This window comes from Astatotilapia calliptera, chromosome 1 (assembly GCF_964374335.1).
Source record: "Astatotilapia calliptera chromosome 1, fAstCal68.1, whole genome shotgun sequence".
Taxonomy (NCBI): Eukaryota; Metazoa; Chordata; class Actinopteri; order Cichliformes; family Cichlidae; genus Astatotilapia; species Astatotilapia calliptera.
The window spans coordinates 4,793,868-4,821,592 of record NC_137422.1 but is presented as its reverse complement, the minus strand read 5'-3'; the positions used below and the strand labels follow the sequence as shown (position 1 = coordinate 4,821,592).

Below are 27,725 nucleotides of genomic sequence, written 5' to 3'. Positions count from 1 at the left end.
CTGGACCTGCGCTAGGTTCTTCGGATCACAATGTTATTCACCTCCTCCCTGCTTACAGATCTGTGATTAGGAGGGAGAAGGCCTGTGTGAAGCGGACTAATGTCTGGACAAAAGACAGTTGTGTTGCCCTTCAGGGGTGTTTTGATTGCACTGACTGGTCCTTGTTTCAAGAGAGCACTTCTGATTTGGATGAACTCACCGATGTGGTGTGTAGCTACGTCTCTTTTTGCAAAGACTCTGTGGTTCCAGTCAGAGAATTTAAGACTTTCCCTAATAACAAACCGTGGCTCTCTAAAGATATTAAGGATCTGATTCTTAAAAGGGAAATTGCTTTTAACGAGGGAGACGTTCCCACTATGAGAATATTGAGGAAGGAGGTGAGGGCTGCAATAAAGATCGCCAAGATGAGGTAAAGAAATAAGATTGAGGCAGAACTCAGCAGTAACAACCTCAAAAGAGCTTGGCTTGGTATGAAAACAATGGCAGGGCTACAGACGAAAGGTAAAAGTAATATTACCTTAGAGGGGTTTACCTCTGACAAACATCTGGCAGACAGTCTTAACAGTTTTTAACCTTCGTTTTGAGAACTTTGACTTCTAGGCAGACCAGCACACTGAGGGAAAAGACCATCACTCCCCCATCAATTTGTATTGATGAGAGGGGGTAGCTAATCTCTTTAGACACACTAAAAGTAAGAGTCCTGGACCTGACAACATCTGTGGACAGGTACTGAGAACTTGTGCTGATCAGCTGAGTGGGATTTTTCACTATATCTTCTCACTTTCTTTAGAGCTACAGACAGTACCTAAGATTTGGAAACATGCTGTCATTGTTCCTGTTGCTAAGGGCAGTTCTCCTAAGGCACTGAATGATTTTAGGCCTGTGGCTCTGACTTCTTTAGTGATGAAGACATTTGAGAAGATAATTAAGAAGGAGATTTTAATGTATGTTGAACACCATCTTGACCCCTTCCAGTTCGCCTGTAGAGCAGGGAGAGGTGTGGAGGATGCTGCTGTCACACTCCTGCATCTCTTGTATAAGCATCTTGAGGCCCCCCACCCACATGCAAGATTATTATTTGCTGACTTTTCATCGGCATTCAATACAATTCAACCCTTCTTACTTGCTGACAGGCTTTACAATCATTTCAAGCTTGACACTAGTCTGGTCGGCTGGGTGACAGACTTTCTGACTAATAGGTCACAATGCGTGATGGTGAATCATGTGTTTTCTGATGTGCTCTCCTCCTCTACTGCATCACCCCAGCATGCTGCCTCTCTGCCCTTCTGTTCATTCTGTACACGAGTGAGTGTTGCAGCAATTTCACGAACAGACACATCCTGAAGTTTGGTGATGACACAGTAATCGTCAGTCTTCTTGTGGGGGCGAGTCAGGCCATGGACAGGTTGTAGATGATTTTGTGAATTGGTGTGATGAGTCCTTCCTTTCACTTAACGTGTCAAAAACTAAAGACATGATTATTGATTTTAGGAAGTCCTCTTATAGCTCATCACCCACTATCATTAAAACTGCCGATATTGGGATCGTTGAGAGTTATAAATATCTAGGTGTGGTACTTGACCATAAACTGTGTTTTGAATCTCATGCTGATGCCACTACTAAAAAAGTTCAACAAAGACTGTTCTTTTTAAGGAAAATGAGATCTTTTAATGTCTCATCTGAGATGTTGTCCTTGTTTTATAGAAGTTTTATCGAATCTGTGATGTCCTTTTGTATCGCTGCCTGGTTTGGTAACCTGACGGTGAAGAATAAGAATCGGTTGGGACTTCTGCTAAAAACTGCTAGCAAAATTTCAGGGCTTGTCTCCTCAATGGCAAATAACTGCCCTTGGACTTTCTATCACTATTATTGTCATTATTATTTTATAGTATTGTTCTGTTTATTTATATCCTGCTGCTAAATTCAGTAAAATCATAATTCACGTCGGCAGTAATGACACCCGGGTACGCCAATCGGAGGTCACTAAAATCAATATTGAATCGGTGTGCAACTTTGCTAAAACAATGTCGGACTCTGTAGTTTTCTCTGGTCCCCTCCCCAATCAGACCAAGAGTGACATGTTTAGCCGCATGTTCTCCTTAAATTGCTGGCTGTCTGAGTGGTGTCCCAGAAACGATGTGGTCTTCATAGATAATTGGCAAACCTTCTGGAGGAAACCTGGTCTTGTTAGGAGAGATGGCATCCATCCCACTTTGGATGGAGCAGCTCTCATTTCTAGAAATATGGACAAATTTATTAAACCCCCCAAAATATGACTATCCAGAGTTGGGACCAGGAAGCAGAGTTGCAGTCTTACACGCCTCTCTGCAGCTTCTCTCCTCCTGCTACCCCCCCAAAAACCCATCTCCATAGAGACTGTGTCAGCTTCCAAACAGACAAAAAAAAAAAACTAAAAACCAGCAACAAACAACTTAAACATAAACAATTACAAAGAAAGAACAATAAAGTATCCACATCTGAACCAAAGAGTAAAACAGTGAAATGTGGATTATTAAATATTAGGTCTCTCTCCTCCAAGTCTCTGTTAGTACATGACTTAATAATTGATCAACAAATTGATTTACTCTGCCTTACAGAAACCTGGTTGCAGCAAGATGATTATGTTAGTTTAAATGAATCAACACCCCCGAATCATTCTAACTACCAGAAATCTCGAAGCACAGGCCGAGGGGGCGGTGTGGCAGCAATTTTTCACACCAGCCTATTAATTAATGAAAGACCAAGACAGACTTTTAATTCATTTGAAAGCCTGATGCTTAACATTGTCCACCCCAGCTGTGAAACTCAGAAACCAGTCTTACTTGTTATCATCTACCGTCCACCTGGGCCTTACACAGAGTTTCTGTCTGATTTCTCAGACTTTATATCTAATTTAGTTCTGAGCTCAGATAAAATAATTATTGTGGGTGATTTTAACATCCATGTAGATGCTAAAAATGACAGCCTCAACATGGCATTTAATCTGTTATTAGACTCAATTGGTTTCTCTCAAAATGTAAAAGAACCCACCCACCACTTTAATCACACTCTAGATCTTGTTTTAACATATGGCATAGAAACTGAACATTTAACAGTGTTTCCTGAAAACCCTCTCCTGTCTGATCATTTCCTGATAACATTTACATTTACAATAATTGATTACACAGCGGTGGAGAGTAGACTTTATCAAAGTAGATGTCTTTCTGAAAGCGCTGTAACTAAGTTTAAGAATATAATCCACCCACTGTTATCATCTTCAATGCCCTGTACCAACACAGAGTAGAGCAGCTATCTGAACGCTACTCCAACAGAGCTCGATTATCTGGTTAATAATTTCACCTCCTCACTACATACGACTCTGGATACTGTAGCTCCTGTGAAAACTAAGGCCTCAAATCAGAAGTACCTGACTCCATGGTATAATTCTCAAACACGTAGCCTAAAGCAGATGACTCGTAATCTGGAGAGGAAATGGCGTGTCACAAATTTAGAGGATCATCATTTAGCCTGGAGAAAAAGTTTGCTGCTTTATAAGAAAGCCCTCCGCAAAGCCAGAACATCTTACTATTCATCACTGATTGAAGAAAATAAGAACAACCCCAGGTTTCTCTTCAGCACTGTAGCCAGGCTGACAAAAAGTCAGAGCTCTTTTGAGCCAACCATCCCTTTAACGTTAACTAGTAATGACTTCATGAACTTCTTCACAAATAAAATTTTTATCATTAGAGAAAAAATTACCAGTAATCATCCCACAGATGTAATATTATCTACAGCTACTCTTAGTACCATTGATGTTAAGTTAGACTCTTTTTCTCCAATTGATCTTTCTGAGTTAACTTCAATAATTACTTCCTCCAAACCTTCAACGTGTCTTTTAGACCCCATTCCTACAAAACTGCTCAAAGAAGTCCTGCCATTAATTAATTCTTCGATCTTAAATATGATCAACCTATCTCTAATGATCGGCTATGTACCACAGGCCTTCAAGGTGGCTGTAGTTAAACCTTTACTCAAAAAGCCATCTCTAGACCCAGCAGTCTTAGCTAATTATAGGCCAATCTCCAACCTTCCTTTCATATCAAAAATCCTTGAAAGAGTAGTTGTCAAACAGCTAACAGATCATCTGCAGAGGAATGGCTTATTTGAAGAGTTTCAGTCAGGTTTCAGAGCTCATCATAGCACAGAAACAGCTTTAGTGAAGGTTACAAATGATCTTCTTATGGCCTCTGACAGTGGACTCATCTCTGTGCTTGTCCTGCTAGACCTCAGTCAGCGTTCAATACTGTCGACCATAATATCCTATTAGAGCAATTAGAACATGCTGTAGGTATTACAGGTACTGTGCTGCAGTGGTTTGTATCATATCTATCTAATAGACTCCAATCTGTTCATGTAAATGGAGAGTCCTCTTCACACACTGAGGCTAATTATGGAGTTCCACAGGGTTCAGTGCTAGGACCAATTCTGTTTACATTATACATGCTTCCCTTAGGCAGCATCATTAGAAGACATAGCATACATTTTCACTGTTATGCCGATGACACCCAGCTCTATCTGTCCATGAAGCCAGATAACACACACCAATTAGTTAGACTGCAGGAATGTCTTAAAGACATAAAGACCTGGATGGCCGCTAACTTTCTGCTTCTTAATTCAGATCAAACTGAGGTTATTGTACTTGGCCCTGAAAAGCTTAGAAATATGGTATCTAACCAGATTCTTACTCTGGATGGCATTACCTTGGCCTCCAGTAACACTGTGAGGAACCTTGGAGTCATTTTTGACCAGGACATGTCCTTCAACGCACATATTAAACAAATATGTAAGACTGCTTTCTTCCATTTGTGCAACATCTCTAAAATTAGAAATATCCTGTCTCAGAGTGACGCTGAAAAACTAGTTCATGCATTTATTACTTCCAGGCTGGACTACTGTAACTCATTATTATCAGGATGTCCAAAAAACTCGCTGAAAAGCCTTCAACTAATCCAAAATGCTGCAGCAAGAGTCCTGACAGGGACTAGAAAGAGAGAGCATATTTCTCCTGTTTTGGCTTCCCTTCATTGGCTTCCTGTTAAATCCAGAATTGAATTCAAAATCCTGCTCCTCACATACAAGGTCTTAAATAATCAGGCCCCATCTTATCTTAATGACCTTGTAGTACCATATCACCCTATTAGAGCACTTCGCTCTCGCTCTGCAGGCCTACTTGTTGTTCCTAGAGTATTTAAAAGTAGAATGGGAGGGAGAGCCTTCAGTTTTCAGGCCCCTCTTCTGTGGAACCAGCTTCCAGTTTGGATTCGGGAGACAGACACTATCTCTACTTTCAAGATTAGGCTTAAAACTTTCCTTTTTGTTAAAGCATATAGTTAGGGCTGGACCAGGTGATCCTGAATCCTCCCTTAGTTATGCTGCAATAGACTTAGGCTGCCGGGGGATTCCCATGATGCATTGAGTTTTTCCTTTCCAGTCACCTTTCTCACTCACTATGTATTAATAGACCTCTCTGCATTGAATCATATCTGTTATTAACCTCTGTCTCTCTTCCACAGCATGTCTTTTATCCTGTCTTCCTTCTCTCACCCCAACCGGTCGCAGCAGATGGCCGCCCCTCCCTGAGCCTGGTTCTGCCGGAGGTTTCTTCCTGTTAAAAGGGAGTTTTTCCTTCCCACTGTCGCCAAAGTGCTTGCTCCTAGGGGGTCATATGATTGTTGGGTTTTTCTCTGTATCTATGAAGCGCCTTGAGGCGACTTTTGTTGTGATTTGGCGCTATATAAATAAAATTGAATTGAATTGAATTGCTAAACTAATTTCCCCTTGTGGGACAATAAAGAAATTGAATTGAATTGAATTAAAAATTAAAAATCCTGATTAGAGTTTGGTTTGTCCTGGTGAGTGATGTGCAACATGAAACAGACCAGAAACAGTGTATGTACATTTTAATAAATAAACTGGAAATTCAAGTTGTTTTCCACAAAATAACACTTCTGCAACATTCGTGCGTTTATAAATCGGTGCATTCGTTTAGGTGAAACCAGGCTGCCGTTAAGGTCAGATCTTAAATATCAGCTTATCACGTGGCTAAAAACTTAAACACAGCAGAATATAATTGGGTTACATGTTGATCTTCAAATCCAAGTGTTTAAAATGCACCGTGTTTGTAGAGTTCACATGTTGGCCCGGTCTTTTCATCTTCAAGTTAAAAACTCAAGGCTAGTGTCGTGATGCTGCTGTGACCTGGTTCTTCTGGTTTCTCTGTGCTGACTGACAGCTTGGCCCAAAATGACTCACATCTAAAGTTTGAAGTGTCAAACACAATAAAAGCAGCTTACAAAACACATGGCTAGCTACAGCAGATGAGCGCTACACCCATTTAAGGCACACCCACTACACCCCTGTTTCCTCCTTAACAAGAGACTCAGTCTGGATGAGACGGTCTCAAAAAGCCCAACACAGTATTAAAAATGTTACTTCAGCACATTTTCCAATAAAGACAGACTTTTAGGGGAAATACCTACATTTGCTCTCTTGCAGAGTCATAAGAGACTGATTCCATCACAGAAAAGACTACGTTAAATATAAAGCCACAGCTAAAGGCCACCAACAGCGACACACTAATCGGGGAACGTTTAGCCTGGCTGGAACTGTAACTTAAATGTAATTTTTTGTGTGACTCTTTGTTTGCACCGAGAGAACTGAGCTTCAGTTTCACTGCTACAACGGGAATAAAGATCGTGATTCCTGGCCACAGGACTAACTATGAGTCATTAAGGTATTAAGCAGCATTGCAAAGCTCAACTGAAATATCAGGGACTTTGTTGTCATGACTCACTTGATATAGATTTTTATGGTATGACCAAGATTTACAGACCTAATTAGTTTGCATTTATGACCCCAAACGAGTGACTGAGCCCATCAGCTCAGCAGCAAAGTGTTTGCAGAGGTCAAAACAGAGACCTATTGTCACAAGTTCTGCAGTGACTTCATTTTTCCGGCCAGGACGTTTTTACTGTTTGTTTAGAAAAGACTGTAATTTTAGCACATAGCAAAAACCAGACTGACGAGGCTGATGTGCCAAGTAATGAAATACAGTATTTTTAGACAGACTCAGCTCAGGGTAAGCAAACCCTTATTTGCCTTCTTTAACACAAGCATAGAAGCGGTTTAACTACAAAGACATGACAATCCTATAAATCGTAATATAACTCTGCAAGTTATTCAATAAACGTAAGCAACCCAAAATGTCCAACCATTCCTCTGACATTTCAAAGGAAAATTTGGTTGTTGCGCAGTGGGGTGGAGTTGGGGTCAGGGTCTCGGGCACACATCACAGTAGCATACTGATAATCAAAGACCACCAAGGACACTGTTAAGACAGTGATAAAAGAGCTGATTATCTTCTTAATAACACTGATATTTTAATTATCCCTGGTGGAAGGTCAGACTGAGTCTGCTGGCACTTGATATCTTTAAGATTCATGGTCTCAGTTTTGAAATGTGTCCTTGGTGTCTTCTTTTTAAAATGCAAATAATCAAAGGCATAAAAACAACGCAGTCTAAAAAAGAACATATAAAGCTAATACCAGAAACATTCAGTCTGTTTTCTCAAAGTAAAAAAAAGAAAAACTTAAATAATTGCATAAATAAAGCTTGTGATTGTGAACATTTCTGTGATTATGAGTGAGTTTACATATATAAAGTTGATTACATCATAAAGTTTTAGTACTGAGGTAATTTCATAATAGCAGTAAAGGCGACGGCGCACAGAAACTGTACTTGGCTCTGTGGAAAAGCCACACAAACATGCATTGGACACAGGTGAAATGTAGATAGAGGTGTTAGTGTGTATGTCCCTTTTGTTCATGTCATTCAAGTTTTAAGAAAACAAAATTGCTCCAATAAAGCATCAGTAATACTGGATCTCTTAAGCAAGAATTGGGTCACCACATGGTAGAGTCTGAAGATCCTCCAGTTCCTCTTCTCTTTGGGTGGGATGGTCACGGTAGAAGGTGCTCCAGAGTTGAATCCTCGAGCTCATTGATGGTGATGATGTGGTCCAGATGTTGCAGGTACCGCTCCTGGTCTCGCATGAAATGCGGGATTCTAGTTTTGGAGAGCACTGCCAGATGTCGGAGTCTCTCCACATCTTCATAAGACACCTACAAATGTCAAGGGAGAAAGGACTCATGAACCGTCCAAACATAAAGCACTGCTCCCACACTTTTTTCAATATGTACCCTCAAATGACTGAAAACTGGTTAGTATGTTCATGAACAACACAGGCTCAAGCCTACCATTAACTGGAAACTGGTGGAAAACCAGGATCGCTGTCCACAGTGAAGCAAGTTTTACATAGAAATTTGCAGCTGCCCACATGGACGAGCCAAATACCTACTGGGGAAACGTTTTATGGTCAGACGATACAAAGACCGAGTTATTTGCCAACAATGACGAGAGATATATTTGGAAGAGCAAAGCGAGGCTTTCAAACCTAAGAACATTGCACTGGGTGGTGGTAGCATTATGCTCTGGAGCTATTTTGCTGACAGTGGTACACTGCATAAAGAGGATGATATAATGAAGGAGTAGGACTACCACCCACTTCTTGAACTTCACCTCAGATCTTCAGCTACGTGATTGACTCTTGTAAACAACAGGATGTTCCACAAAACAATGATCCCAACCATGCATCAAAGCTGGTTGTTCAATGGATAAAAAGCTTACTCCATTTGGGGCAGCAATTTATCCCTGCAATGAGTAGACACTCCACCCTTTTGTAACTGAGAACCATGGCCTAAGACTTTGAACCGCTGCAGTGTGAGCTGGAGGCCACCACCTGATGAAGCCAACAGCACCACATCACTTGCAAAAAGCAGACATGAGATTCTGAAGGCACCATAGCATCTATGTCAGGGTTGTGGGAGGGCTAAAGCCCATCCCGGCTGTCTAAAGGTGAGAGGCAGGGTGCACTCTAGACAGGTCGCCAGTCTGTTGCAGGGCTAACACATAGACACAGACAACCATTCACACCTATGGGCAATTTAGAGTTACCAATTAACCTATCCCCACTTTGGACTGTGGGAGGAAGCCGGAGTACCCGGGAAAACCCACACAAACACGGGGAAGAAACATGCAAACTCCACACAGAAAGCTCCCGGCCTGATAGTAGAACCGAACTCACGACCTTCTGTGAGGCAACAGTGCTAACCACCATGCCACCGTACTGCCCTAGCCACCAAAGCAGAAACCTTCAAACACCTTGCTGTGCCTAAAGATTATGTCCATAAAAACTATGAACAGAATCAGTGACAAAGGGGAGCAATGGTTATACAGAGAACAAATGGCTCAAAGCATCGGGCCGGACACCCCATACTCCCAAAGAACCCCCCACAGGACACTCCGAGGGATGTGGTTGAATGCTTTCTCCAAGTCCACAGAACATATGTGAACTGAATGTGCAAACTGCCATGCACCCTCAAATATCCTTGAGAGGATAAAGAGTTGGTGCCTAGTTCTGCAGGGTTCCAGGCTGCTGCAAGGAGCATGGTGGTTGGTAGCTGTTGAGGTGGTTATCCCCAAAACAGATGGGGGACCACATTCAACATAAACTCCAACTCATGTACCCAGTCCTTGAGTTTTACATTTATTCAATACTTCTGACCAAACTGTAGAAACCATGTGGAGGGCAGAGAGTGTACATATTATCACATATTGCAACACAATGAAGGGAGCTCAATGCCATGTATGATTTAATTTAATACTTCTGAATCTAATTCTAAGTCTTTTTTGTGGGTAGTCTGACTGACCTTGCCTAAAGAAGTTAACATTTTGAAGTCAATTGTCCTTCGATGCCGAAGAATCCGCAGGATCCCGTCCAGATACACCTGATCTTTGCTGAAGCAACCTAAGACAGAAATATACAAAAATAATAATCAAAGTTACAGATTACAGTTTTGAGTTCACTTTGATTTGCTCATTTAAAGGTCAACTGACACTTCTGATTGTTTAGCTCTTTAATTTAGCGAGATTAACAGAAGAGCTTGTAAAATGATGCTTACAGGATTTAAATAGCCTCTAACTTTTCAATTACGATTATTTGTCATGTTGCACAATTAAATCTTTTTTTCCAATTCAATTCAATTTTGTTTATATAGCACCAAACCACAACAGTTGCCTCAACGTACTTATATTGTAAGGTGAAGACTTAGTGTCACTCTGAGACAGGATGTTTCTCATTTTAGAGATATTCCATAAAATGGAAGAAAGCAGTTACATATTTGTTTGATACACACACTTGAGAAAATATCCTGGTCAGAAAGAACTCCAAGAGTTCTAAGATTTTCTAAGTTTTTCCAAGTTTCTCTAAGATTTTTTTAAGTAAAATCTTAGAAAAACTTGTTTTTACTCAGATTACTGATTTTCTAAATGATAGACAGATCCTGGAGATATTCCAGTCTGGATTTAGGGTGAACCACAGCACAGAGACTGCTCTCCTAAAGGTTTTAAATGATCTTAGATGTAACTGGGACGCCCAAAAGCTCTCAGTCCTGGTGCTACTGGATCTAAGCGCAGCCTTTGATACAGTAGACCACGCTATTCTTTTAAACAGACTGAAACACATGGTGGGCCTCTCTGGTGCTGTACACAACTGGTTCACTTTCTATCTCTCAGACAGAACTTTTATGGTGAGTATGGATACATGCTCCTCTAAGACCCATAAAATGACATGTGGTGTGCCTCAAGGGTCGGTTTTAGGCCACATACTTTTTAATTTGTATATGCTCCCTCTCGGCAGTGTCATCAGGAGGCATGGAGTGAACTTTCACAGTTACGCTGATGACACTCAGCTGTACATCTCTGTGTCTCCTGATGACACCAGACCAATGGATGCCCTTTTTAACTGTATTCTAGATATAAGATCTTGGATGGCAGAAAACTTTTTACAGCTTAACCAGGACAAAACTGAAGTTTTAATCGTCGGTCCCGAGGCTCAGAGAGAGAAACTCTTGTCTAAATTAGAGGCATTTTCACTATGTTCTTCGCTACAAGTCAAAAACCTGGGTGTTATTTTTGACTCTGAGCTTGATTTTATCCCACATATTAAACATGTAACCAAAATTGGATTTTATCATCTAAAAAATATAGCCAGAGTCCGCCCTATTCTCTCTCGGGCCAACACAGAGATGCTGATGCATGCTTTTATTACCAGTCGCATTGATCACTGTAATGCCCTGCTCTCTGGTCTTCCTAAAAAGAATATTTCAACTTTACAACTTTTACAAAACTCGGCAGCTCGTGTGTTGACGAAGACCAGAGGGCGGGCCCACATTACACCGGTTTTAGAATCGCTGCATTGGCTCCCCGTGTGTTTCAGGATCGATTTTAAAGTTCTTTTATTGGTTTTTAAATGTCTTAATGGTCTTTGGCCTTCTTATCTCTCAGATCTGCTTTTACCATATGAACCCTCGCGGACCCTGAGGTCCTCTGGTACTGGCCTTTTGATTGCCCCTAAAGTCAGGACACATACTCACGGAGAGGCAGCTTTTCAGTGGTATGGTCCTCGTCTGTGGAACAGCCTGCCGGAGGAGCTCAGGGCCGCAGAGAACGTACATGTTTTTAAGAACAGGCTCAAGACCCACCTTTTTTAATTTAGCTTTTACTTAACGTTTATTTATTTTCTGCTTATTTATTCTATCCGGTTATTCTATTATTAATTTAGGCTTTACCTAATATTTATTGATTTTATTCTTATTAATTTTTTAATCTTCTTACTCTATTTATATTTATATTGTATCCCGTTCTTATTTATTTTATCGTTTTACCCTGTACATATCCTATTGTGTCATATCTCCAGTGTTTCCTCGGAGGGCGCTCTCTGCGCACCGGGGCTGTGATCGACCGTGGCTGCTGTGGCCCTGTTATAGTGTTTCTTCACTTGGCACATGCGTACCCAGCCCAATTTTACTCTTTAAGTGTGCGTGTGTGTGCGTGTGTGTGTGGGGGGAGGGGGGGATATGCGTGTATTCACATCGTTTATGTTAATGAGAGTGTGGCATAGCTGGACTGGCCGGTATGCCCGATGGCGATATTTTGTTTTTATGGGCCGATCGATTTGTCATGATCGACTCTGGGCTGGACCAATTACAGCCGAGGAGGTCGGATGCACCCTCCCCCTTGTTTAGCAATCTTATAGACGAACTAAAGAAAATGGAAAACAAAAAAAGGAAAGGAGGTGCAGAAAAAAATAGGGCCAAAAAGAAACAAGCCCTTCAGGCAGACGCTGCCAAATGTGTAAAAATAACTGAATTGTTTGGCGGTAGCTATGGCATAGCTTCCACAGATTTAGCAACATCAGCAAGTGGTGGAGGCCAGCAGGTGGATAAGGGAAAGGGGAGGCAAGAGGAGGAGAGACCCGAGGCGGCGGCCGGTCATAGTGGCAGAGGAACTGAACTTCAGGTAAGAAGTTATGACCTGCTGTCTATCTGTGTCAGATATAAACCAAGTTTAGTTGTAGTTTGTTTTCGTTGTGCTGACTTTTTACAGTCGCTTAGAATAACTGGTACTGCGTACTAGCTAGCATGACAGAGTTTATATACTGCTGGGCGGGTGCTATGAAGTTACTGATAGTAAATTTTATTTTATGCTTAAGGTTAGTTTCTCAAACTCCTCAAAATCTTAACAAATTGTGCCAATCCTTACATGTTGCACCAGGCTGATTTATCATCAAAAGTGGAGAAGTCTGTGACAGAGGAGACAGAAGAGCAGCAGAGAGAGATTGAGACGGAGAGATGACTTTATGTCATCCATGAGGGATGCATTTGACATATGTTTCACATATTATAGCCCAACAAGTTACTTATACCAATTTAAATACGAGCAATCAGTTTTTGGCAGACAATCAGTTTTTGGCACAACACCGGCTATTGCAGTTAATAATACAACACTGAGTTCAATTGAAAGCCTGCATGCGCTAGTACCTCTTGCCACAAGTTCCCAGAATCCTTTGCGGATTTACCCCTGAATAACATCACATTTTTGGTGGGCCGGTCTCTAGTCAAAATGCCCGGGCCGATTTTTTGTCCCAGTCCAGCCCTGGAGTGTGGGGAGTGAGTTGGAGGGTGGGGTGGGGTGGGCTGCTTTTAACCATGTAAAGCACTTTGTACTACTTTTTTTTTTTGTATGAAAAGTGCTTTATAAATAAAGATTGATTGATTGATTGATTGATTGATCCTTTGCAGTGTTACTGGGGGACAAAGTAATGCTATCCAGTGTAAGCCCCATTAAAAGCACCACATTTCAGAGATTTTTTAGGGCTGAGTAAAATAACAAAGAACTCCTTCGGGCTTTTTCCCAGTAAAGTTTTAATGGTGGTTACAGGAAAGCTGCTGCTTGTTTAAAACTGAGGGCTGCGTGGACTTAATGTTGTCAAACTTTTTATTCATGTGTTGCTCCTAAATATGTTTCTATTGCAGGGCCCTATTTCAGGAAGCCGGTTTAGAAAACTCAGAGTGAAAAACGATACTCAGGGTTGAGTAACCCCGAACTGTCCAACTCGGAATATTCGGTTTCAGAAAGGCTGATAACAATTAGTTCAGTCAACGCGGAGTTGCTCTAACCCCAAGTTAAACGCGCGCACGAGGATACATAAAGCCCTGATTAGTGGAGCACAGATTAAGCGAGTCACCATGGAGATGGAGGGAAAGAAGGCGCGGTCAATGTATTTTACAGCGCTTGAGGCCGAAATTCTGATGGCAGCATATGCCGATAACATGCAAATTTTGCGGAAAAAAAGTAACACAGCCTCAGCTGCAAAAGAAAGGGAGCATGCATGGCAAAACATAGCCGACAGAGTCAATGCGTGAGTGTTAATTTAAACATTGATCTAGGGATTTCCACCCATTTAACACGTTATTTTATTATATTTTATTTTATTTTTTAATTTATACATTTTATTTTGTGATGTGATGTGAGCGCAGGTGCAACCCAACAGGCCCCCAACGTTCCTGGCAGCAAGTAAAAATGAAATATAAAAATATAGTCCAAACAGGTAAGGTGTAATTGTATTATGAGCCATAGTGCTTGGTCTGTTTGTCTGATGTAAATCAATTGCAGTTAGAGGCTACATTAATTTCCGCTCTGTAAGCACTTATTGAAATTATCTGAGCACATTACAAGTACATATTTGCTTACTCTGTATGCTCAAATGTGACCCGTTATAGCCAACAGAAAAAAAGCGGAGGCCTGAAAAACAGGTGGGGGTCCTCCACCACCACCACTCACAGAGGCTGAGCAGTTGGCTTCCACATTTGTGATAATGTTGGCAGCATCACATATGATCTTCACAGTGCAGAGAACACAAATTAGCATCCATTACTATAATGAAATAATTTGTTAGTTTGAAATGCTACAGGGAACTATGTACCTGTACATTAATGCTGTGGAAAGACTTCCTGTTCACATAGTCTCCTTCATTTACTGAAGGAGCAATGATTGGAATGTGAGTGCCATCTATACAGCCAATCACGCCTGGGAACCGTGGGAATAAATGTAAAATTGAAGTAGTAGTTCAAGTATCACCACATCATGAATTAAGTTTTGTTCATCCTGATACCTGCAATTTTGTGGCATCCCTCTTTGATAAATCTTGTGGGTCTATGATCGGGGAACACCACAAACGAGTGCAGGAGACGTTTCAGTGCAACTGTAACATTCCTGACTGCCCGACAGACGGTAGCCTTGGAAACGTGCTCAGCGTCACCAATATTATACAGAAAGCTCCTGTTTGCAAAAAACCGAAGTGCAATACAAATAATATGTACAGAACTGAGAGCAGGTCCGCGATGTGTCACATGAGCAATATTAGGCCTGAGGATGTTATTCAAATCAATTATAGATTGTGCTGAAAAACGGTAACGTTCACACAGGAGATCATCAGGAAATGATAAAATGTCCGAACGCGCTCTAATCACTCTCTCCCGGCGGAGAGCTCTGCGGAGAATTTGGGCTTCAACATCTACTGGCTCTTCAAGGAAGGGGCACGCCATGTCTGACACTTCCCACAGTCAGGTTTCCGACAAAGAGGCGGAGAAAGTTAGGGTTAGTTGAAGTAAACCTGCTAGGGGGCAGGTTAGCTTCATGGAGTGTGTCGTCATAGTAACTCGCTTGGAATTAATCTAAACTCGCTTTGTGAAACCGAAAACCCAGAGTTTTCGTTAACTCAGGGTATACTTACTCAGAGTTTGCACTAAACCGGCTTCCTGAAATAGGGCCCGGGTCTCACTTGTGTTTAACACAATGGTGCACTACACAGCCGCGGATTTAACGAAGCATTGAAGCTAAGAATTTGGGTGGAGAATTTTTTTAACTTAAATAATTTGAATTACTCAAATTGTTGCAGCCCTACACAGTTTTATCTGAATTTAGCAGCAAAGATGACCAAAACTTTGAGGCCATCCAGGTCTTTATGTCTTTAAGACATTCCTGCAGGTTAACTAATTGGTATGTGTTACCTGGCTTCATGGATAGATAGAGCTGGGTGTCATCTGCATAGCTGTGTAAATGTATGCTATGTCTTCTAATGATGCTGCCTAAGGGAAGCATGTGTAGTGTAAACAGAACTGGTCCTAGCACTGAACCCTGTGGAACTCCATAATTAACCTCAGTGAGTGAAGAGGACTCTCCATTTACATGAACAAATTGGAGTCTATTAGATAGATATGATACAAACCACTGCAGCGCAGTACCTGTAATACAGTCCCAATTCAATTCACACTTGAAAAATGTAGAAAAAACATAAATAAAAAAATCATATTTTGCATGTTTAGATCTTAACAAGGTTCCAAGTACAGCTTCAACATGCAACAAAAAGAAATGTGAGAGAGACAAAACATTTTTTTGAGCATGCAGTTTATTGAAAACAATGCTTAAATTAAAACAGGCTGTTTTACAGCTGATCAAGGTTTAGGATGTTGAGATTTAAATATATATTTTAAGGCTTATTTTCTTATTATATTGTTTTATGTACTTTAATAATGAAGGTTTGTACAGCAAGGCCACTTTTCAGCAAGGAAATTACTTTTACACTGTTAAATGTTTATATAGCTTTAATGCACACAAAAAAACAGCTGCTTGTTTAAGTAAAATAAATGGATGGGTTTTTTTTACGCTAGTAAAGTTGTGGATTTGTATTTTGTCTCGCAGAAATTATATCGTCAGTTATATCGTTATCGCAAATTTTCAAATATATATCGTGATATTACGGTGGCCCTGAGAGGCCAAACAGATTGCAACTTCAGAAAACACTTGCAAAAAGAAAAATGCTGCAAAAAGAAAAACACCTGCAAAAAGAAAAACGCCGCAAAAAGAAAAACGCTGCAAAAGCACACACAACACAACAGTAATGTTTCTGGGGAGACAATAACCGGACGGACCAGTTGCACGAACCAAAACATGCTAACAAGTGCACTGGGACTGGGAGACACTTCAAAGTGGAAGCGGAGCAGCCAAAGAGTAAACTTTCAAAAGTAAGTTCTGAATATTATGTCACTTATTTATGTGCAAATGTTTAATAATGAAGAACATTAAAACATTACTGTTGGCCACATGCCGGCAAAGTTATGTGACATTAGCGATGTTTGTACTTTCAGTATTTACTTTGTTTTAAAGCCTTTACTTTATACGCCGTTAGATAGTCAACCTTAATCTTACAGAGAATCTGATGATTTTATGGATAATTAAAGTCAGTCATATATCCACAAACACAACAGGCTGAAAGTCAGTGATGCTGCTCGGTTTGCAGTCCTGAATATCACGGCACAAGCAAGATTCACTGCACTGTTAATGTTAGCTATGTTATATTGCTGCCTCTGTTCGGAGGTGTCGAGCCAAATGGACTTTAACGTGTGTTTGAACGAGCTGACGGTTCACTCGTTAAGCTGAAAGAAAGATGCTTTAATCACAGCAGTCACACGTGTGTCCACTGTACCATCTGGGAACTCTACTTGTTTACACTTGTAATAACACAAACACTAAATCCCCCTTCTCTGGTGCTGTTGTGTAGCAGTGTGTACACCTAAGACTGCCACCTGTCTGTCTGTCCTGTGTCTGTGGAATAAAAGTATGAACATGTGTTTATAAGTCACACTTGTGTTTGAATCCTGCAGCTTATCACACATTTGATTTCCATGTGTGACAACTGCAAGTGTCCAGAGTGAGGACAGACTGAGGGACACACTGCTGCACATCATCTGTGAGGCTTTGCACCCCTGATGATCCACCAGGACAAACTCAGCAGTGTGTGAGGAAGAGGAGGAGGAAGAGCCAGCAGCAGCTGACAGATGGAGAGAATAGACAGACTGTCCCCTGTTTGTGAAGGACTGCTAGAAAAGTTTAAAATAACTAATTGTCTGTCCTGAATCAGTCTTATTAGGTAATGTTCAAATAATTTTATCATTCCAGTGTTTTCAGTGTGGGAGAAAGTACTCAGGGCCTTCAAGTTACACACTATGAAAGGCAGCAACAAGTTTAATGTTCAGAAACCTAAGTATGTATCAGCAGCAGAATGGACCTAAAAATAAATGTTGGTTTCAGTTCTATGAAGCTTTGAGTATTTTGGATTAGTAGCACTGCTGTGTTTGTTGCATCATATTGCTGTAATTGTTTATATGCTTTATATATTCTGAGCTAAGTTGATCTATAGTGTTACATCATATTCTATAATGATGTTATGTGTTTGGATTCTTTCTGCCCAGTTTGACCCATTTAGCAGACGTCAGCCTGTTTAAGGCTCTGATGTCTATTCTGTATGACTTAAAGCAGTTATGACATGGTCTGATTTTCTCACCCAATAAAGGAATATTTCATATATCAGTCTACTCTTCATTCTATCAGAAACAGTTATCACAGCTCGCACATTTGCTTTTTCCACACATATATATAAGCATTGAGCCAAATTTAATAATGCCAACATATTAAAAGAACAATATTTGTCTCTTATATATAATACATCTATAGATACACTGTCAAAGATACTTGTCTTTAAGTGAAGATTTAAGGTGATAGGAAATATAAATAAATTCAACTTGAATCTTTACTGAAGCTCAGAGTTCATGTTCACTGCTGTAATAACTAATAATGATTAATATAATATTGGCCATATTATATTTACATTACCAAAGTGAGATGACTTTAGTCTCATGAACAACATGAGCTAATTGTTATTTACTAGCTAATCTTAAATGACTGCTCAGTATAGAAATGAAGCCCAAAAATCATGTTTTACAGTCCTGTGGTCTCAGCCTCAGATACTTATCACATCACACACAGCTCATGTAGAAACAAATGTACAAAATATGTTCTCCTTCATTTCTGTCAAACAAAGCTGTATAAAACGTTTCCAGCTGTTAGTATCATGGTTGCTAGGCAACCTGGGCAGCGCGACGGAGGCTAGACCGTCCCATTTCACAAGCCTACAAGCCTCGCACTTCCGGCCTCAGCGGTCTTTGAGTACGCGGCCCTTGAGGACCGTTAAGGCTGCGTACTTTAAGGCTGCAGAAGGCTGAATTTTGATACAGCCGTACATACATGTTTTGGTTCATGCAACTGGTCCGTCCGGTTATTGTCTCCCCAGAAACATTTCTATTGTGTTGTGTGTGCTTTTGCAGCGTTTTTCTTTTTACAAGTGTTTACTGAAGTTGCAGTCCGTTTGGCCTCTCAGGGCCACCGTATGATATATATTTTTGGCCATATCGCCCTGCCCTACATGATTCCAAACATTTTTTACAAATAAATAACTGCAAAGTGGGGTGTGCGTAATTATTCAGGCCCCTTTGGTCTGAGTGCAGTCAGTTGCCCATAGACATTGCCTGATGAGTACTAATGACTAAATAGAGTGCACCTGTGTGTAATCTAATGTCAGTACAAATACAGCTGCTCTGTGACGGCCTCAGAGGTTGCCTAAGAGAACATTGGGAGCAACAACACCATGAAGTCCAAAGAACACACCAGACAGGTCAGGGATAAAGTTATTGAGAAATCTAAAGCAGGCTTAGGCTACAAAAAGATTTCCCAAGCCTTGAACATCCCATGGAGCACTGTTCACTGTACCTAAAAACCATATCACGGTATAATTTGAAGCATGTGCGGTAACGATATATATCGCGATATATTCTTTTCTTCTCTATAATGTATTTTACACACTACAAGGTGCACTTGAAATCCTTTAATTTTCTCAAAAATCGAGAGTGTGCCTTGTGTATGAATTCTGGTTGTGCTTACTGACCGCGAACCGATTTTATGTGGTACATGGCGCACAGAAATCTGTCAAAAAATGTTTTAGTACGACTTTGGTAAGCTATGAAGGCGCACTGCTTGATGGATTGCCAGAGCATTACGGCTACTGTAGTCTAGAGCCTCACGCAGTGTTGGCAACTCCTCAGTAAGGAAAATCACTATTGGCTGTCCAAAAAGTCGCTAGAAGTCGCCAAATGACGTAATTGCCTAATTTGCATAATAGGTCATGCTAATGTAATTGTAACCTACGTTGTTGGAGAGAGAAATAACATCGTGAAAGAGACAAAGTGAGTAAAAAATGTCCTAAATGCATTTAGAATTTACTACAAATTAAATTTCTTATAGCAATTATTGTTTTTTATACATATTATACATGGTTATGCTGAGGATATGTCGCCCAGTTTCCACTGGAAATGCCTTTTGGTTAAACTGTCAGCAAGGAATTTGCATTTGCACTGTTAAATTTTTATATAACTTTAATGCACATAAAAAACAGCTGCTTGTTTAAGTGAAAATACATTGATGGGGTCTTTCACACTAATAAAGTTGTGGAATTGTAAAGTATTTTGTCTCGTGTCAATTATATCGTCAGTTACATCGTTATTGCAAATTTTCAAATGTATATCGTGATAAATATTTTTGGTCATATCGCCCTGCTCTACTTCAAGGGTTATTCCAAGTAGGCTTGGTGGTTAGCACTGTTGCCTCACAGCAAGAAGCTCCTGGGTTCAAATCCACCATCAGGCCGGCATCTTTCTGTGTGAGGTTTGCATGTTCGCCGCGTGTTTGCGTGGGTTCTCCCCTGGTGCTCTGGTTTCCTCCCACAGTCCAAAGACATGCAGTTAGTGTGGATAGGTTAATTGCCCATAGGTGTGAATGTGAGTGTGATTGGTTGTCTGTGTCTGTGTGTTAGCCCTGTGACAGACTGGCGACCTATCCAGGGTGTGCCCTGCCTCTCCCTAAGACCGCTGGGATATGCTCCAGCCCCCCCACGACCCTAAAAAGGACAAGCGGAAGCAAATGGATGGATGCCTTTCAAGGACTAAAGAGTTAGGACTATTATGGGATATTAGGTTTTCAGAAATAGGATTTTAATAATATCTGCATATTAGCCAATTTGCACATATTTCCAAAATTTAAATGTGAACAATCTGAACATTGAAGTTTAGGTTTTCATAATTCTCATTTTATCATTTATCTCTGCTGAAAAAGAACCCTAAACTGATATTAATGAAACCAAAAAACCACCACCACAGTCCACAGAGGCATGGTGTAGTTGAGTGCTACACTGACACTTGACAGCTAATCACTAGTGCTGTCAGCGTTACACTCGTTAAAAAGATCTTAACGCCATAACCGCATTAACAAGCTAACCACACTAACGCGTTGACAGCATGCAGCCCCACGCACGGGGCGACTCGCTAACGGAGATTTGCCGCATTAATGCAGTCATGGCATTAATGTCATTTTGACGAGATTAACGCTGACAGCACTAGTAATTAGCTGTGTTAAGTGGTGTACAGTGGTGTAAAAAAGTGTGCGCTCCCTTTCTGATTTCCTATTTTTTTTGTATGTTTGTCACACTTAAATGTTTCAGATAATCAGACAAATTTAAATATTAGACAATGCTAACACAAGTAAACACTAAATGTAGTTTCTAAATGAACGTGTTTATTATCAAGGGGAAAGTCCAAACCTATATAGGGAGTGGCACTGAAAGAAATAAAAACATTTTTCTTCTTAAAATTAGAAACTTCCTGTCTCAGAGTGATGTTAAAAAACGAGTTTGTGCATTTATACTATCAGGAAGTCCTAAAAACTCCCTGAAAAGCCTTCAGCTAATCCAAAATGCTGCAGCAAGAGTCCTGACAGGGACTAGAAAGAGAGAGCAGATTTCTCCTGTATTGGCTTCCCACATACAAGGTCTTGAATAATCAGGCCGTATCTAACCGTGCCACCCCGTTAGAGCTCTTTGCTCTCAGACTGCAGGCTTACTTGTAATTCCTAGAGCATAGGTGTCAAACTCTGGCCCACGGGCCAAATTTGGCCCGCAGCCTAATTACATTTGGCCCGCGAAGCCATACCAAATTACTATTAGAGCTGGCCTACTGGTATTATACAGCTAATATATATATATTGTTTAGTATTAAGCTTTGCTTGTTCCATATTCAGTTTTTCAGCAAAACGTGTTTGAGTCCATAAGAAAAGATTCATTCTTATATCTGGAGGAATAAATATATTTTAATAAATATTAACGTTAGCCCACGACTTTGTTCCAGTTTTGAATTTTGGCCCACTGTGTATTTGAGTTTGACACCCCTGTCCTAGAGTATTTACGAGTATTTTTTGGCAAACAGCAAAATTCATGCTTTTGTCTCATCAGTCCACAGAGTATTTTCCCAAAAGTCTCGGGGATCACCAGAATGTTATCTGGCAGCTTTAGACGTGGCTTTATAACCTTTTATAGCCGGGCTTGTTTGTGAACAGGTGTGGCGATAATCAGGCCTGGGTGTGGCTGGGAAACTGAACTCGTAAATGCTTCCAAAGATGCGATACACCACAGTTACTTGATGTTTAATTTGTGTTTATTTGTGTTATCTTTGTCTAATATTTAAATTTGTTTGATCATCTGAAACATTTCAATATGACAAACATCATGAAAACACGTTTTCACAGTTTTTCGCTGGGATCATTTTGTGGATTACAGGCTTTATGTTTGGGTGTTCATATTATTATATTACAGGTTATTTTAGGCTTTTTCCCCACTCAGGAGAGACTCATTATAGAAGAAAAAAAATCCTAAATAGTCAAAGTTAATCACTGCATGAAATCCTAACCTGATACTGTTACATTTCATTGCATTCAATCTTATAGGTTTTGCCTAGGAAAATGCCAAGTCTATTAATTTTACATGTTTCTTGTGTGTGTTTGTGCGTGCACGCTCACCGGGCTGCGAGGTGTCCGTCTGTCCCCTCTTGGCTCGCAGGCAGTACTCCCAGCGGACGTCCGGGTCCTGGACGAACCGTGCTATGTGGCTGAAGAGCTGGCTGAAGCTCATGCTGGTGGCGTGGTACACTGTGTAGTAGAGCAGAGCCGCGCGCCACAGGTAGGGCTGTTTCCGTAGCAGCACACTGTGCAGGCTGGCCAGGCCCTCCTCTGTGGGATTAGCTGGTTTAAGTCCAAACTGCTTCCTGCCTTCGGCGGTGGCCCATGGCTGCACGCTGTTGTTCACACCTCGCAGATAATGTGTGCCTGAGAGGAAGGAAAGCTGCTGCAGTCACTTTGCTGGCCCTCCATGCTGTCTGCACATGCTTCACACTGTAGTTTGATAAAACACATATCTAAAAACCACTCTGTCAGATGTACCACTGTGGTTTGACCCAAATGCTACCAGCATGCTAACTGGCATGCAGTAACAGTGATTTTTTTAGCCCAGGGCTGATGAGGGCATTACACTGAACTCTCCCGCAGATTAATTTGTAATCTGGGAAAAATCTGGTTCTTTCAGGAATCAGCACAAAGGTGCAGACCGGTGAGAAGAACAGATTCTCATAACAGCAGGAAATCTCTGAACAGACATGGGTGGGTTTGGAGCAGGCACACTGTAACTCCCAATATCACAGGCTCCATCAATTCAAACTTTATTTGACATAGAGAACATACAACTTTATTAACAATCAGATCCTCAGCAGTCTGCTGCAGTGCTATGTGCACACTTGTATACATATACAGGGTGGGCCATTTATATGGATACACCGTAATAACATGGGAATGGTTGGTGATATTAAAGTCCTGTTTGTGGCACATTAGTATATGTGAGGGGGCAAACTCCTCAAGATGGGTGGTGACCATGGTGGCCATTTAGAAGTCGGCCATCTTGGATACAACTTTTGTTTTTTCAATAGGAAGAGGGCCATGTGACACATCACACTTATTGGTAATGTCACAAGAAAAACAATGGTGTGCTTGGTTTCAACATAACTTTATCCTTTCATGAGTTATTTACAAGTTTCTCTTTGTTCACAGTCATTGACATGTCGAAGAGGTTAACACATGAGGAGCGGATCGAAATTGTGTTGATATCTGGTGAACGCAGTAACCGGGTCATTGTAGCAGATTTCAATGCAAGACACCCTACGAGACCACCCATCTCCCATGCTACAGTTAGCAAACCGCTTGCTAAGTTTCGTGAAACTGGTTCAGTGTTGGATTTGCCAAAATGTGGACACAAGAAAACTGTCACTAATGAAGAAACATCAGTGGCTGTCCTAGCTTCATTCAGCAAGAGCCCACAGCGTAGCACTCGCCGCATGTCACTGGAGAGTGGCATTAGTCGAACATCGGAGGATATTAGCTACTCACAAATGACACCCTTACGAACTCCAGCTACTGCAGCATCTCAATGAGGATGACCCAGATTGGGGCACAGAATTTGCAGAATGGGCAAAACAAAAATTGGAACAGGACCCTCAGTTCACGCAGAATATTTTGTTCAGTGATGAGGAAAAGTTTTATGTGAATGGTGAAGTTAACCAACAAAATCACCGCTATTGGTCTGACACTAACCCACATTGGATGGATCCCTCCAAGACTGTTGGAACAACAAAAGTGATGGTTTGGAGTGGTATATGGGGTACAACGATAGTGGGTCCATTCTTCATCAATGGAAACCTCAAGGCCACTTGAAGTTTAGCAACTGACTGCTGATTCAACCACAGACATTTATTAAAGTATAGCCAGCATGACACCATTTGTCAGTTTGTTGTCTACCATTCTGACACCGCCAGGCTAACTGTATGAAAACGCAGCCCCGTGCTGTTGTCATGAAGTTGAAAATTTGTTATAAACACCAAAATATAGATTGGTGTACACATGTTTAATTCTGCTGTAAGGCTGGGTATTTTAACACAGGAGTCTTTAAGGACCGACTCACTTTCGTGGCTAGGCTCTGGTGGCAGTTTCTGACACATTAGAACAGTCTTCATTTTTCTGCTCTGGGAGCTGCAACTCAAGCTCAATCAAATCATTTGACTAGAGCTTATAATAAACCAGCGGTCCCCAACCTTTTTTGTGCCACCGACCGGTGTGGCGGATAAATACAGCAAAATAAAATGATACGACTGAGACAAAAACTTGTGGTAGTTTGTAAATATAATAATAAACATGAATTCACTGTGTAAATGTGTAACTTTATTAGCAGCGTCCTCCTGACAACAACACTGAGAGTAACATCCTCCTCTCTGCCCCTTAATGCTCTCCGGTCGCTATGGTAACGCATAAATATTTCTTTCAAAATAAGACGCACAGCTACAACATGGGAAAGACCCGGGGAAACCGAGTTAACGAAAAAAACCATGAAAAGTTTGAAAAAACCATAAATTTCACACCCGAGCCTCAACTCTCGCGGACCGGTACCAAACTACTGTTATAAACCATAAATGATGTCAGCCATATTAACAATAACAATAATAATAATAATCAATTACCTCTTTGTGTCACAACTGCTATGGGGAATAGAAACCATGTGGAAAGACTCCTACCAAGCTTACGTATTATTATCTGCTCACCGATCTCATGTCTCAGCATTCCCTCCAGCCAGTGCTGTCGAGCCCCAGATAGGTTAATGGTCAGAGTAGGACGACAGCTTTCCACCACCATCACAGCCTGAGACAGCAGCTCTTCAGATAGACGCACAACAACCTGGAGACACAAACACGCACACAAAATCATCAGATTTTGCTCATCGGCTGCTTTGTGGAAAGTCATTCAGCTAAATCAGTCACAGGGTTCAAGTAATCCTGTAGATGTAGGTTTACTGTTAGCTTGTCACTTCTGCAGCTGTTCTGTCACATTACTGTCTCACCAAAAACACTTCGGGGGGGGGGGTTGTTTGCTTTTTCAGCATTTTCAGCATTCAGCCAATGGACACAATATAGCAGAGATATACTGAAATCTGGCTACTGCACTCACCTCCCCCACACAGCCCTCTTTCTGCAGGTATTTGCGCACAGCAGCCCACACCTGACTTTTAGGCAGAGCGCTGCCACCAGTCACCTCCTCAAAGTTCTCATAGGAGCCAAACTTCCTCAGGACACACTCCATGATCCCAACTGCCTGCAGTTAAACACATCATCATCATTATCATCATCCTCATGATCTCATGAGCTCAGAGCTGACTGTTAGACTGGTTGAATGTGACACACCTGTTCAAGAAAGAGACCCGAGCCTTCTCTGTACTTGTCCAGCACGCTCCTGGGCTCAGGCTGCGCATACTCAAACTGAGGCTCATACTTGTAGTCAGACTGGAAGAAAGCCTGCTTCTCCTGCTCCAAGTTTAGAGGTCTGAGGGCAACGAGCAGGCAGGGCCTGGTGGCTGTAGGGAGTGTTGAACCACCCACTCCTTTAGCAATATGAGGGAGGGAGGTGGCCGGTCGCATTTGCCCCTTACTGCCCCGCAGCCCCAGGGAGTAGTTCACGGAGCAGGTGCTTTCACTACGGCGCATCCAGCCACTCACTCCCAGGCTGGGGCTGGTCAGGCTACGAGCCGGGGGGGAGGGGGCAGCCGTACCACTGCGCCAAGGAGGCTGTAGGATCCTCCGGTCCACCATCTGCTCCTGAGACCCTCTCATGCGCTGGGATGTCACCTCCAGGCTGAGGGGCCTCCGGAGTGGCGTTCTGGATGCAGTCCCACATTTTGATGACGATGATGTTGATGATCTTCTCTGTACTACCTGGCTGCTGCAGCTCGTCGGGGCTGCGAGCCCGTTGTGTGACACTGTCTCCCTTTTTGTGACGCCACACCTTTTAACAGCTTTGGGTGGATCTTCTCGAGCGTCTGTTTTCAACAGGTCCCCAGCACTTCTTTCACCCTCGACCCGATCCATGAAGACTGCGCCCAAGTCCAACACCATCACCACAGCAGCTGCTCCTCAGGCTGCACCTCGCTCAGCCCCGCGCTGCTGTAACAATAGCAAGATTAATGCACACCACTCAGTTTATTAGACTTATTATTCTTATTATAGACAAGCATATAATAAAGCCTATATACGGACATATAAATCCATATATATGGAAAAAAATAATATTTGGAAATATGAAATGAAATAACATAAATTCCCAATTTTATTACTAAGAGCCAATAAACCAACCACTCAAAAATCCCATCATCATATGTATCTAAACTCCTTTAAAACAAATGTAATGAAGGTTTCCAGCTTCTTCATTGAGACTGATAAATGTGTGAGTGTACCACTGTGTGTTCATGTTGCTGGGTGTGAAAGGACAGGAAAATGGGGCTGTGAGAGTTGATCCAATGAGTGGCAGCAGATGATATCCGTGCACACACAAAAAATAAAAACAGAAAACGGCAGCGCTCAGCTCCTGCGACAATAAAACTTGTGATAAGCAGTTTAGAGCTTCTCCGTGGAGTTAGCTGCCATTAGAGTTTTACAGTAACGTTTCTTATTGGAGGAAGACAAATACAAAAAATCAGTTCCCTGCAAGCCTTTAACTACCCAAACAAATAAAAAGAAGTCAAACACTAACCAAGCGGCGAGACTTCTGCGGAGGATGTGCAAATTTTAGCCTTTCCGTCCACTCATCCCGGCGGCAGCTCCACGCAGCCGGAGCGGAGCTCTCTTCAGTCGGTGTGATAACAATAATAAGCGGATAGCGGTTCAGTGAGGAGCGGGGCCTGAGGCGGCTGCCTGGGCCGGCCAGGAAGCGGCGGTTGAGTTGGAAGATTTGACGCGTCACGCAGTGTACGCCGTCCATGACGCTCTCCTGCGTCATTACGTACAAAGCGGAGAGGGACGGGACGGGAACCTGATGGAATCCACTGACAAATTAGCTATCAAGCTACCTCAACTATGACAACTAAACACCATTAGCATTAGCCATGAGCTACATAGCGAAAGCTCTCTTCACACATATAATAACGGTATTCAGTTTAAAAACAATAACAACGAAGAATAAGTGAAAATACAACAACAAGCAAAAACAAAGCTGCTTATCCATAGACTGTATATGAAAGATGGTGACAGGCACTGTGACCTCACAAATTAGATAGTAAAGTCCTTCGAAAAGATAATGTAAGGAAAACTGCCACTTTCCAAGACTTCCAGGGGCTCTGTGGAGGTGCAGCTTTTTGTTTTGGACGTTTGCTCCACATTGGATCAGAGGCATCCTAAGATGTTACTCTGAGGAGGAGATTCATCGAGGCACTGAGAGAAAACTAAACTATATGTAACTTTTGACAAGTAAATACTGGAGTTTGTCTATAATCTCCTATATCTAATATATTGGAGGAATTAACACAACAGGAGGATTATATCAATTACTGCTACAGCCATTACTGAATGGATTTAAACACAGCCCAACAGGCCATCCCAAAGCCTTTTAAACAAAGGAAGACTTTTGGAAGCACCTAATTAATT

At 41.6% G+C, this 27,725-nt stretch overlaps 1 protein-coding gene across 2 annotated transcripts; it reads right to left on the bottom strand.

Moving 5' to 3' along the window:
* Positions 1-5,924: 5,924 nt before the first annotated feature.
* On the bottom strand, positions 5,925-27,306 carry kiaa0895l. Of its 2 annotated transcripts, none has more exons than XM_080300908.1 (7): positions 26,836-27,306; positions 25,494-26,249; positions 25,261-25,404; positions 24,858-24,990; positions 22,237-22,542; positions 9,807-9,904; positions 5,925-8,159 (listed from the first exon to the last, which is right to left on the bottom strand). In XM_080300908.1, exons 2-7 carry the CDS (start codon positions 26,199-26,201, stop codon positions 7,998-8,000), a joined length of 1,551 nt encoding a protein of 516 aa, XP_080157034.1. In that variant the 5' UTR covers positions 26,202-26,249; positions 26,836-27,306; the 3' UTR covers positions 5,925-7,997. The 2 variants fall into 2 exon arrangements, with proteins under 2 accessions (XP_080157034.1, XP_026001728.2); XM_026145943.2 differs by having other exon boundaries at positions 25,494-26,246.
* Positions 27,307-27,725: the final 419 nt, after the last annotated feature.